Source organism: Oncorhynchus mykiss, chromosome 16 (assembly GCF_013265735.2).
Source record: "Oncorhynchus mykiss isolate Arlee chromosome 16, USDA_OmykA_1.1, whole genome shotgun sequence".
NCBI classification, from domain to species: Eukaryota; Metazoa; Chordata; class Actinopteri; order Salmoniformes; family Salmonidae; genus Oncorhynchus; species Oncorhynchus mykiss.
The window spans coordinates 15,115,825-15,128,468 of NC_048580.1; the positions used below are offsets into that span (position 1 = coordinate 15,115,825).

At 44.9% G+C, this 12,644-nt stretch overlaps 1 protein-coding gene across 7 annotated transcripts in view; it reads left to right on the top strand.

Annotated features, from left to right (window-relative positions):
• The window catches only part of plekha1b (pleckstrin homology domain containing, family A (phosphoinositide binding specific) member 1b), a 45,777-nt gene extending 36,136 nt beyond the window's left edge, over positions 1–9,641 (top strand). Inside the window, exons 9-13 of one of the 7 annotated variants that reach the window (XM_036946266.1) lie at positions 4,089–4,153; positions 4,493–4,556; positions 4,727–4,816; positions 5,537–5,607; positions 7,617–9,641. In XM_036946266.1, the coding sequence (XP_036802161.1) occupies positions 4,089–4,153; positions 4,493–4,556; positions 4,727–4,816; positions 5,537–5,607; positions 7,617–7,860 (534 nt within the window). In that variant the 3' untranslated portion in view covers positions 7,861–9,641. The other 6 variants (XM_036946264.1, XM_036946267.1, XM_036946269.1 and 3 more) reach the window with 6 other exon arrangements.
• Positions 9,642–12,644: the final 3,003 nt, after the last annotated feature.

Sequence of the window (12,644 nt, forward strand, 5' to 3'; positions counted from 1 at the left end):
GACAAAATTGTCAGAAAATCTGAAAATGGTGGTGGAAAATTGTGTTTTATTAAGACATAGTGGCGGGAAAGTATCCAATTGTCATACTTGAGTAAAAGTAAAGATACCTTCATAGAAAATGACTCAAGTAAAAGTGAAAGTCATCCAGTAAAATACTACTTGAGTAAAAGTCTAAAAGTATTTGGTTTTAATATACTTACATATCAAAAGTAAATGTAATTGCTAAAATATACTTAAGTGTTAAAAGTAAAAGTATTAATAATTAATTAAATAATTCATAATTAAGTAAACCAGATGGCACCATTTAAAAAAAATACATTTTTACGGATAGCCAGGGCACACTCTAACACTCAGGCATAATTTATAAATGAAGCATTTTTTTTAGTGAGTCCCCCAGATCAGAGCCAATAGGGATGACCAGGGATGTTCTCTTGATAAGTGCGTGAATTGGACCATTTTCCTGTTGTGCCAAGCATTAAAAAGGTAACAAGTAATTTTGGGTGTCAGGAAAAGGCCAAAACGGCATCCCCAGCCGCGTCCCCAGAGTATTTGCAGACCAGCTGGCTGGTGTGTTTACGGACATATTCAATCAATCCTTATCCCAGTCTGCTGTTCCCACATGCTTCAAGAGGGCCACCATTGTTCCTGTTCCCAAGAAAGCTAAGGTAACTGAGCTAAACGACTACCGCCCCGTAGCACTCACTTCCGTCATCATGAAGTGCTTTGAGAGACTAGTCAAGGACCATATCACCTTCACCCTACCCGACACCCTAGACCCACTCCTATTTGCTTACCGCCCCAATAGGTCCACAGACGACACAATCGCAACCACACTGCACACTGCCCTAACCCATCTGGGCAAGAGGAATACCTATGTGAGAATGCTGTTCATCGACTACAGCTCAGCATTTAACACCATAGTACCCTCCAAACTCGTCATCAAGCTCGAGACCCTGGGTCTCGACCCCGCCCTGTGCAACTGGGTACTGGACTTCCTGATGGGCCGCCCTGAGGGTAGGTAACAACATCTCCACCCCGCTGATCCTCAACACTGGGGCCCCACAAGGGTGCATTCTGAACCCTCTCCTGTTTCCCTGTTCACCCACGACTGCGTGGCCATGCACGCATCCAACTCAATCATCAAGTTTGTGGATGACACTACAGTGTCACAGCTTGATTACCAACAACGACGAGACGGCCTACAGGGAGGGGGTAAGGGCCCTTGGAGTGTGGTGTCAGGAAAATAACCTCACACTCAACATCAACAAAACAAAGGAGATGATTGTGGACTTCAGGAAACAGCAGAGGGAGCACCCCCCTATCCACATCGACGGGACAGTAGTGGAGAGGGTAGTAAGTTTTAAGTTCCTCGGCGTACACATCACGGACAAACTGAATTGGTCCACCCAACAGACAGCGTTGTGGAGAAGGCGCAGCAGCGCCTCTTCAACCTCAGGAGGCTGAAGAAATTTGGCTTGTCACCAAAAGCACTCACAAACTTCTACAGATGCACAACCGAGAGCATCCTGTCGGGCTGTATCACCGCCTGGTCCGGCAACTGCTCCGCCCACAACCGTAAGGCTCTCCAGAGGGTAGTGAGGTCTGCACAACGCATCACCGGGGGCAAACTACCTGCCCTCCAGGACACCTACACCACCCGATGTCACAGGAAGGCCATAAAGATCATCAAGGACAACAACCACCCGAGCCACTGCCTGTTCACCCCGCTATCATCCAGAAGGCGAGGTCAGTACAGGTGCATCAAAGCAGGGACCGAGAGACTGAAAAACAGCTTCTATCTCAAGGCCATCAGACTGTTAAACAGCCACCACTAACATTCAGTGGCTGCTGCCAACATACTGACTCAACTCCAACCACTTAAATAATGAAAATTGATGTAAAAATGTATCACTAGCACTTTAAACAATGGCACTTAATATAATATAATGTTTACATACCCTACATTACTCTTCTCATATGTATATGTATATACTGTACTCTATATCATCTACTGCATCTTTATGTAATACATGTATCACTTGCCACTTTAAACTATGCCACTTTGTTTACATACCCTACATTACTCATCTCATATGTATATACTGTACTCGATACCATCCACTGCATCTTGCCTATGCCGTTCTGTACCATCACTCATTCATATATCTTTATGTACATATTCTTTATCCCCTTACACTTGTGTGTATAAGGTAGTAGTTGTGGAATTGTTAGGTTAGATTACTCGTTGGTTATTACTGCATTGTCGGAACTAAAAGCACAAGCATTTCGCTACACTCGCATTAATCTGCTAACCATGTATATGTGACAAATAAGATTTGATTTGATTTGATGAAGGATGTTTTATGTGCGAGACGGTCCACGGGGGAAACAAGTGTATTACCGGGAATACACATTAATCCTAGACGATAGTGCAGATCTAGCGAGCACTATTGGATGTCTCGGCTAGGCCTGGGTGTGTTCTCTCTCCAGACCACTTAATCTCTCCATCCTCTCCTACTAAAGTACCATTAGGGCCACTAACCCAGGGCCAAAGACATGCAGAGATCCGTCTCTTATAGAGATTATGCTGAAATTGAGCCAGTGTGTGTGTGTGTGTGTGTGTGTGCGTGTGTGCGTGCGTGCGTCCGTGCGCGGTGTTATAGGGAGACAGGGGTGTTCCCTTTAGGGATTTTGCGTCCAAACCGTTCAAAAGTTTGGGGTCACTTAGAAATGTCCTTGTTTTTGAAAGAAAAGCAAATGTTTTGTCCATTAAAATAGCATCAAATTGATCAGAAATACAGTGTAGACATTAATGTTGTAAATGACTATTGTTGCTGGAAACGGCTGATTTTTTTATGGAATATCTACATAGGCGTACAGAGGCCCATTATCAGCAACCATCACTCCTGTGCTCCAATGGCACATTGTGTTAGCTAATCCACGTTTATCATTTTAAAAGACTAATTGATCATTAGAAAACCGTTTTGCAATTATGTTAGCACAGCTGAAAACTGTTGTTCTGATTAAAGAAGCAATAAAACTGGCTTTCTTTAGACTTGTCGAGTATCTGGAGCATCAGCATTTGTGGGTTCGATTACAGGCTCAAAATGGCTAGAAACAAAGACCTTTCTTCTGAAACTCGTCAGTCTATTTTTGTTCTGAGAAATTAAGGCTATTCCATGCGAGAAATTGCCAAGAAACTGAAGATCTCGTACAACGCTGTGTACTACTCCCTTCACAGAACAGCACAAACTGGCTTTAACCAGAATAGAAAGAGGATTGGGAGTCCCCGGTGCACAACTGAGAAAGAGGACAAGTACATTAGAGTGTCTAGTTTGAGAAACAGATGCCTCACAAGTCCTCAACTGGCAGCTTCATTAAATAGTCCTCAACTCTTTCTATTCTGGTTAGAGCCAGTTTGCGCTGTTCTGTGAAGGGAGTAGTACACAGCGCTGTACGAGATCTTGAGTTTCTTGCAAAAGGGTTTTATAATGATCAATTAGCCTTTTTAAAATGATAAACTTTGATTAGCTAACACAACGTGCCATTGGAACACAGAAGTGATGGTTGCTGATAATGGGCCTCTGTACGCCTATGTAGATATCCCATTAAAAATAATCTGTTTCCAGCTACAATAGTCATTTACAACATTAACAATGTCTACACTGTATTTCTGATCAATTTGATGTTATCATAATGGACAAAAAATGTGCTTTTCTTTCAAAAACAAGGACATTTCTAAGTGTGTGTGTGTGTGTGTGCGTGCTGCCGTTGTGCCAGAGCCTCTGGAGGCTTCCCCTGTGTAACTCTACCCTGCTTTATGGTTTAGCAGGATGAGAGAAAGAATTGCATACAGTTATTAGGCTTCATTCTGGACAGGTATCCTATTAGTATAGCATAATGCCAATGATCATGAATACTCCCCTTCTACCTTCTCTGTGTCCTCTCTATTCAATGAACATCAGGAACTAGCACTTAGGTTGTCATGCTCCATTAGGCTTTACTTTTAGTTGTTGCCATGTTGTCATGTTGTCAGGTGAATTACGTCTTGTATAAATGTTCTGTCTCTCGCTCTCTCTCTCTCTCAGGAGAGGGAGCCTCTGCGTGTGATCCCGCTGAAAGAGGTTCACAAAGTTCAGGAGTGCAAACAGAGGTCAGTGTCTTTTTCACGTTAGTCACTGAGCTGAACAGGTTGGCTATTGACGTTGACAGGCATAGTGCCAAAGTGAACGGACATGGCATGTCTCCCAAATGGCACCCTATTCCTTATTTAGAACACTGCTTTTGACGAGGAATAGAGTGCCATTTGGGACGCAGAAATGGTTAACAACTGTAGCGAGCTCACAGATAGGAATACATGTTGGACATGGACCAACAGAGTGAGCTTACCGTCGCCCTTTGATGGCGATGCGCTCTTGCATTCACACCCAGTGATTCCTGTCACTGGGATGTTGGAATATTATTGAAAGTGGTGTCATCTCTTTCCATCCAGTGACTTAATGCAGAGGGACAATCTATTTGAAGTCGTCACAAGCTCAAGGACCTTCTACATGCAGGTGGGACATGTTCTTTCTCAGGGTAATAGATGAACATATAGATTTCATTCCAGCAAAACTGACGAAGAGATACAGTCAGTGTTCCTTGCCATTGTCACCCAGTGACCTCCTCCTTTTCTCTCTTGTTTCCTACGTGTCTCCTTTTCTTCCTCCCCCTCCTCCCTTTCTAGTCGGACAGTCCAGAGGAGATGCACAGCTGGATCAAGGCCATCTCAGGAGCCATTGTGGCCCAGCGGGGGCCTGGACGCTCAGCTGCGTCTGTACGTATTCAGTCTGGGGCTGGGCCTGAGCCACTGGTCCTGCATACTGGTTCTGCATGACCAATGGGGTGTCGACACTTTAGTTGTAGCCAAGGGCTTGATGGTTAGTTGGATCAGGTGTGTTTGTGCTGGGTCAGAATAAAAGCCTGCACCTCCTGTAGACCAGTATTAGAGATCTCTGCTCGGAGGGGAGATACTTTACTGTCTTTGGAGGAAATCCATGTTTGAGTCTACATCCGTGTTTCTAGTTTCCAGATGTTTCTGTCTGTTGAAGAGCAAACATTAAAATCCGGTTTGGATGTAACCCATTCACCCACCCACCACCCCAGCTTACAAACTGGACATCACAGTTAGATTTCTGTACCTGTGTGCCGCCTTGATTTTCCTAATTGTTTTGTTGGTTTCCATGTTCTATTTTTGCATTGACATAATTATAGTACACAAGGCAGTATTCAATCTCTACTCACAACCAGGTGATGCAGCTAGATCCACACTTCAAACCCCCAACCAACGGGTACCCTAACACACACACACACACACACACACACACACACACACACACACACACACACACACACACACACACACACACACACACACACACCCCAGCCCCTCTCCTGTTCTCTCTCTAATCCCTTCCTCTCTCAGCCGGAGTGTCCTCCCCCTCCTCCTCCCATTCTTTCTCTTCTAATGAAGATGTGCACTACTGTGTTCTTGCAGATGCGTCAGGCCCGTCGGCTGTCGAACCCTTGTATACAGAGGTATACATTCCGCAATGGTGAATGCAGCACGTATGTGAGCCCCCGTGTCAGTCAAGCAGCTTCCTCTGTTTGTTTTGCAGACGTAGTCCTAGGTTGCATCTGAAATGGCACCCGTTTCCCTATTTAGTGTACTGCTTTTGACCAGGACACAAAATAAGTGCACTATATACGGAATAGGGCACCATTTCGGACACAGCCCTAGTCTAATGTAGTGGAATGGAGCTTTGATGATTGCTTAATCCCCTCTGAAACTCTCAAGCAAGCTCATTTAATAGATAACTTCCATATCATGCTTGAGTGTTGATCATTAGCCCCTCCCCCTTCTCCATCCTAACTGGTCTGGACAGGCATAATCTAATCTGCCATTGATTGGTCAGACTAACTCGCCTGGTCCACATGACCTCACTCCTCCTCCTCCTCCTTCCGGAGCTTAGTATGGTCTGGTCCTGACCAGGCTTCTTTGAAAACCCCCTCTATGTCATTGTTGGTTTTCAGTACCTTCTGCCTCTTCTTCCTCCATCCTCATCTGGCAGGTAGCCTAGTGGTTAGAGCGTTGGGCCAGTAACCGAAAGGTTCCTACTTTAAATCTGTCGTTCTGCCCCTGAACAAGGCAGTTAACACACTGTTCCTAGGCTGTCATTGTAAATAAGAATTTGTTCTTAACTGACTTGCCTAGTTGAATAACAAAATCCCACTTTAATGCATTTATAACTGATTTTGTGACCTCCAGTCTGCGTGTCTGTTTCTTTATACAGATAATACAGTCATCTGGCCTCCTTGTGCAAGAAATTATTTCATATAGAACCGTCTTGCGTCACTGGGTTCCAATGTAGCTTGGGAAGCTGTAGTGAAGTAGCCTGTAGTACAGTTACCGGTAGCTGCTAGCTAGGTCTGGTAGCTGCTAGCTAGGTCTAATAGCTGCTAGCTAGGTCTGGTAGCTGCTAGCTAGGTCTAATAGCTGCTAGCTAGGTCTGGTCGCTGCTAGCTCGGTCTGGTGATGCATGTTCCCCCACCTCTCCTAGAAACACACACAGCAATCCTCAAGGTTGACCATTATATCTTCATTCATTCATTCATTGGCTTCAACATCTTACACTTGCCAACTTTGAGACTTTTTAACATTGCCACATTGCTTTTAGAGTCTCTTGTTACTAGCACTGGCTGCTAAGGGGAGGACGGCTCATAGTATTGGCTGAAATTAAGTGAATAGAATGGCAACAAACACATGGAAACCACATGGAGTTCGATTCCATTGATTCCGTTCCAGCCATTACTATACCATTCCGTATAGCCCGTGCTCCCCATTTAAGGTGCCACCAGCCTCCTGTGATGTCTAGTAGTTTGAAGCCTCTCATGTTCTCTAATGACCCAGTAAAACTGTGATTTCATGTCAACATGTCCTCATGCACCCCACACCTTCAACACATACTTATGTTCTCTGAGCTCTACCCATCTATTCTAAATGTCATCCCTCTGCCCATTTTTCCTGGATTCTCGTGCTGTGTCACTTTTTCCATCTATCACTTCCTCTTCATCTAATATTTTCACGCCCTTGCTAAAACTAGATACTCCTAAACAGTTTTTTCGCTCGCTGTAACTGGTCATCTTTTCACTAACTTTTGGGCGTCTGTTTTCGTTGTTGTGTCTTTTCTCCCTGTCGTGTTTTTCAGAGATTAAAATGTGACAGTGAGTTACTAACATTCCCCAAGTGAGCTCTACTGTACCATCCCTTCTGATGCTGCTGCTATTCTGCTTCCTCTTCCTCCAACTACATCTGCTGCCTTTGTTTCACTCCTGCTTCCACTACTGTAACCCTTTGCACCAGCACCACTGTAGATACTACTACTATTACTACTACTACTACTGCTGCTGCTGCTGCTGCCCTGCCCTGCCCTGCCCTGCCACCCTGTCCACTGCCCTCACTACAGCACTGTGACTGACCTGACTGAGTCCCCTGCGTCCAGTGCTTCTGAATCTGAATGACTTTGTCCCCCTCCTCCGTCCGTTCCCTCAACCCCTCCCTCTCCTACACTATGCAGGAGCACAGCGACCACTCTACCACCAGCATCCCTTCCAGCTTCTACTGCAGCAGCAACCACGGGGGACCCCCCGCCCCTCGCTCGCCAGTCCAGGCAGAGCCACCCTACCCCCAGCCCCAGGGGGGCCCGAGCCCTTACCTGGGACAGCCAGGACTTCATGGGCCTGCTGCCCTGGCGAGGCCACCCGGGGGCACCACCCCGCTCCCGCCTCTCCCTCCAGGAGACCCCCCGCCTGTCCAAGTGAGCGCCTCGTCCCTGTACCACACCAACGCCGACCGGGAGGACCTGTCGCCATGGAGACGGCGCAGCGAAGTAGAGGGCGACCAACCGGAAATCTCCACCCTCAGCTTCGAGGACTCAGACCTGCATGTCAGCCAGGTGTGAGCCTTTAGTCTAACCCCTGACCTTTGACCCCTAACCCCTGCCTCATAGGACACCGCAAGCTCTCACCCATAACCCCACTCCCCTATTCCCTCCACCACCTGACCTTCACTCCCCATGCACAGAACCTGCTCATTGGATGTGGATGCAGGTGGATTCACACTGACACAAAGCGGACTGGACAGTTATCACCAACGACAAATGGAAAGCCAATCAGAAGTTACCAAAAAATGGAGCTGAACCAATCAGAGCCGACCTGGCCCTCAGGAAGACAGGAAGTGGTCCCTGGTTGTGATTGGTGATCGTCTACTCTACCCCTGTATCGAGAGCTTCTCTTAACACAGCCAATGGCGTGATGTGTCAGGGCAAGGAGACCTCGTCAGGTGTTTGGTTTTAGTTCTGTCTCTTTTGTTGTTGATATTTCTGTTGGGTGTTGCTCTTTCTCTTTCGTTGTTGATATTTCTGTTGTGTGTTGCTCTTTCTCTCTTGGTGTTGGCATTGTGTGGTATGATTCAATAACATCATCCCCTGTCCATTGGCTAAAGAGGTTACTGATTTGGCTTACTCTGCTGAGAAACTCACTGCTCACGTTTCTCCACCTTCTCCTCCTTCTCCCTGACGTCACGTGATTTACTGTTATCAGGGTCGTTGGGCCTAATTTAAAGAGGCGCTAGATGTTATTTTTATTGACAGTTATGTCAACAAAAAATGTGTAACTGTCGACAATGAGACAACCCCACTCATACACACAAATGGTTTAGATTTGTATGTACTTTTAAGATGTTAAATATATTTGATTTTAAGCAGACCATTTAGTTTTTATCCAAAGCATGCCGTTATGGAAGCACCGGACGAAATATGAAACCAGAATCTTAAAAATAACCTGTCGAAATTCCGTGCGCCAGTCTTGCTTTCAGGTGTTTTTTGGAGTGAGAGGGTCTTGTGTATATTTATGTCTTTAGTAATCCTTTAGAAATGCTTTGAGTCCTTATGTTCTAATGAAAGTTACACCTGTTGTGTTCGTTCAGACTCTGTCTTTCTCTCTCAATCATTCACACACACACACACACACACACACTGTCACACCTATGTGTTTTGCCAAATGTAAGTCCTGCACTGTAATGTTATGTGCCTGTCAATGTGAGCATGCATTTGTATAGTGACTTCTCCCTCAGGAGGACAGATATGCACAGTTACAGTACATCTATAGGCCTGTGGGTAGGGCCTTTTAACTGGCACTTTGTGGATACAATGTGGGCAGATAATCTGCCCGCTACACTTGATCTGTTTTATGGGTGTTTCTTCGACATCCTCTTCTCTTTTCTACTGTATGAGTACTGTGCTACTTTTCTCAATGCTGTGACGGTTTGTTTGTGTGTCTGTGGGGGAGACATAGGGTACCTGCGTTGCCAATATGGTGGAAGACGGGAGGAGGGTTTGACCTTTGGCCTCAGCTGTGTGCTCTTCCTGTTTTTACTGTGTTGCACAACTCTTACTGTAACAGCTGCTAAAGTGCCTGCGTTCTTTCTATAGAGGAAAAAAAAAACAAGAAGCTATTTTGACCCTTTTAATTGTGTACCTGATGTTCTTAAATCGTGTGCATTATTTATTAAGTGGAGTTTGAAAATAAATCAATGGATTCAAGTTGGTGTGACTTTTTGCTTCATGTTTGATTTGACTCAAGTCATGTAAATAGTGTAATTTTTGTGTTGGCTGTAGATTGACACTATGTACTGGCTGAAGGAAATAACTACATGTCCTTATTTGATCAAATATTTTTATTGCGTTCAATACAATGTCTGCTATGTTCTTTTGTAACCCCACATTTTCCAGCGTGTAACTAGATTGCATTTAGAGGTGTCACCAATTTACAGCGTCAACAGTTGCCATTTCCAGGCCTGGTAAGACCATAGGAAAGAAACCGGCAAAGCAGGGTTCTAGCGCCATCTATTGGCATTGTTTATAGGCATCTATGGTCAACTGAGATGGTTGATAGAGGTTTACTGTCAATTGGAAATATTTTGTATTATTAATACATCTTAACCTAACGTAGCAGGCTTTTTTTTTTAAACGCCTGGGCAGCATCGCGACATCTGTTTTTTAGGTGAAACGGAAGTAAGGTTGAAAATACTGTATCCCTGAAAACCGGAAGAATCCGCTTTCTACCGACCCCATGGAGAGTGAATACATCTAAATATTTAGTAAATATCTATCTCATTCACCACTGTTTGGTCTTCTGAACTACACACTGTGGTCTTAATGTGAATCCTAACGGTATGAATGATTACGGCGACATCATACCCCTAAGGTTGCATCCTAAAAGGCAGCCTATTCGCGGTGGCAGGTAGCCTAGTGGTTAGAGCGTTGGGCCAGTAACTGAAAGGTTGCTTGATTGAATCCCCGAGCTGACAAGGTGAAGATACGTTGTTCTTCCCCTGAACAAGGCAGTTAATCCACTGTTCCTAGACTGTCATTGTAAATAAGAATTTGTTCTCAACTGACTTCCCTAGTTAAATAAAGGTTCAATTAAAAAAAATAAATTCCCTATATAGTTTGACAAGGACCCATAGAGAATAGAGGGAAAGTCGTCCACAAAACTCTGCCTAAACCTGGAGCTGGCCTGTCCCTCACACTGAGCAGTTGGCGAGAGCTGTCTGTTTTGACTGAGAGGCCCCTGGTTTCTCGTAGGAAAAACCAGCTGGAATACATTGTGCCCTCGGAGCAGGCCAGGCATGACTCATGGTCACAATGTTATGATGCATAGGTATAATGAAAGAAATCCTGCTCTGAAGCTCTTGTTTGGATTGGGAACAAAATGGCACTCCTCTTCTGCTCCCATTTGAGTCTCGTTAAACGAACATACTTCCAATAAAAACACAGAAATAACAAACTGCTTAAACACATTGGAACAGGTTTCCGAGAGTTTGGATGTTACTGGGAGGGAACGAGTTCAGCCAGTGCTTGTTGCAGCAAATTAGATTCAGGACCTAACAATTGGAATCTGTCTCCATTGTTGAGTTCATGTTTGAATAACTCTGACTTTGATTCAAAGGGACATTCGTAGTGCTTCATTAGATCTCGTAAGTTCACACTTAATGGGCTTGTATTGTCAGATAGTGTCACTCTAAAGAACACAAACTGGAAAGAAACCTCTGGGAAATCTATCTATATTGATGACTGCAGTGAATACAGTTGACCTTGGTCAGGACATGGGGAACTAGGGACCTAGACATGCAGGCTGGACACCACAGTGTAATGATGCTGCGAAGACCGCAGGTCTCTGACCACTGATCTCAGGTCTGTTCTGCTGGCCCTTGGCTGTCAGGGTCAGTTGTACGCATCAGGTGTGTTCTGATCCCAGGGCCTGTGCCGGGAAGTGATGATGTCAGCAATGATGACATGGCCCCTAACGGAGGCCTCTAAGTGAGTTGAGGATAACATAAACAGCTGGAAGAACTCTGTAACCAAAGCAGAGCCTCCATGGTCCAACCCAGTGCCTATCAATGGCTGGGTCCAGCTCTAGATCATCCTCATTTTTCTGGGGTGCTGAGGCTTTCTCCACACTGGTTCTGGGTGCCTAATGGAGATCTCACTGAGGGAGTGGTTGGAGCCTAACATCTGCACAGCCAGAGAACACAGGAAGCTTCCTTCCCTCCCTCATCGATTCATCGCTGTGCCAGAATATGTTAAGTAACCACAGTTATTTGTGTGTGTGTGTGTGTGTGTGTGTGTGTGTGTGTGTGTGTGTGTGTGTGTTCCAATGTAATGGTGCAAAAGTGCAACTGAATATTATAGATATACTTCTACTTCTTTTTCAGAAATATATGCATTAGACTGGTTCTGAGAAACTCCATTCATTACAGTATATAAGCAACTGTGGATCCTTGATAAGCACTATATAAAACAAATGTGTTATTATTATCATCATTATTATTAGACGTTTCCTGCTCAACCAATCACTGCTTTGCATGCCTGGCTTCCAGTTTCTTTTTTTCACATCTCCCATGATTCAAATTAGGAGAAAGACACAAACAGCACAAATCCCCCACCACCAAAATAATGTATAAAACAAAACAGAGTAGTTCAATTATCCTGAGATGGTAAGCTCTCCACTCTGTCATTGCATTGCTGCAATTAACTTAATTCCCCCCACATGTATTATTTATTTCCCGCTGTAAAAATAATAAGCACTCCCAGATTAAATTGAAAGTGAACAATAAATGTTACAAGAGGTGATGTAAGTTATCAACAATGTCAGGTAGTCTAGCGGGTGGGTAGTTAGCCTATCGGTTGGCAGGTAGCCTAGCGGGTGACAGGTAGCCTAGCGGGTGACAGGTAGCCTAGCGGGTAGCAGGTAGCCTAGCGGGTAGCAGGTAGCGTAGCAGATAGCCTAGCGGGGAGCAGGTAGCCTAGCAGTTAAGAGCTTTGGGGTAGTAAACAAAGGTCACTGGTTCGAATCCCAAAGCCAACTAAGTGAAAAATCTGTTTGTGCCCATGAGCAAGGCACTTAACCCTAATTGCTCTGGCTAAGAGCAACACAAACCTATAAACTTCCAACTGCACTGCTGCCTCCCTGTGCAACTTTAGACTCACTTCCATAAGAAAGAACTACATTTGCTTCGTCAGCACTTGGTAGAAGCTTCTTAA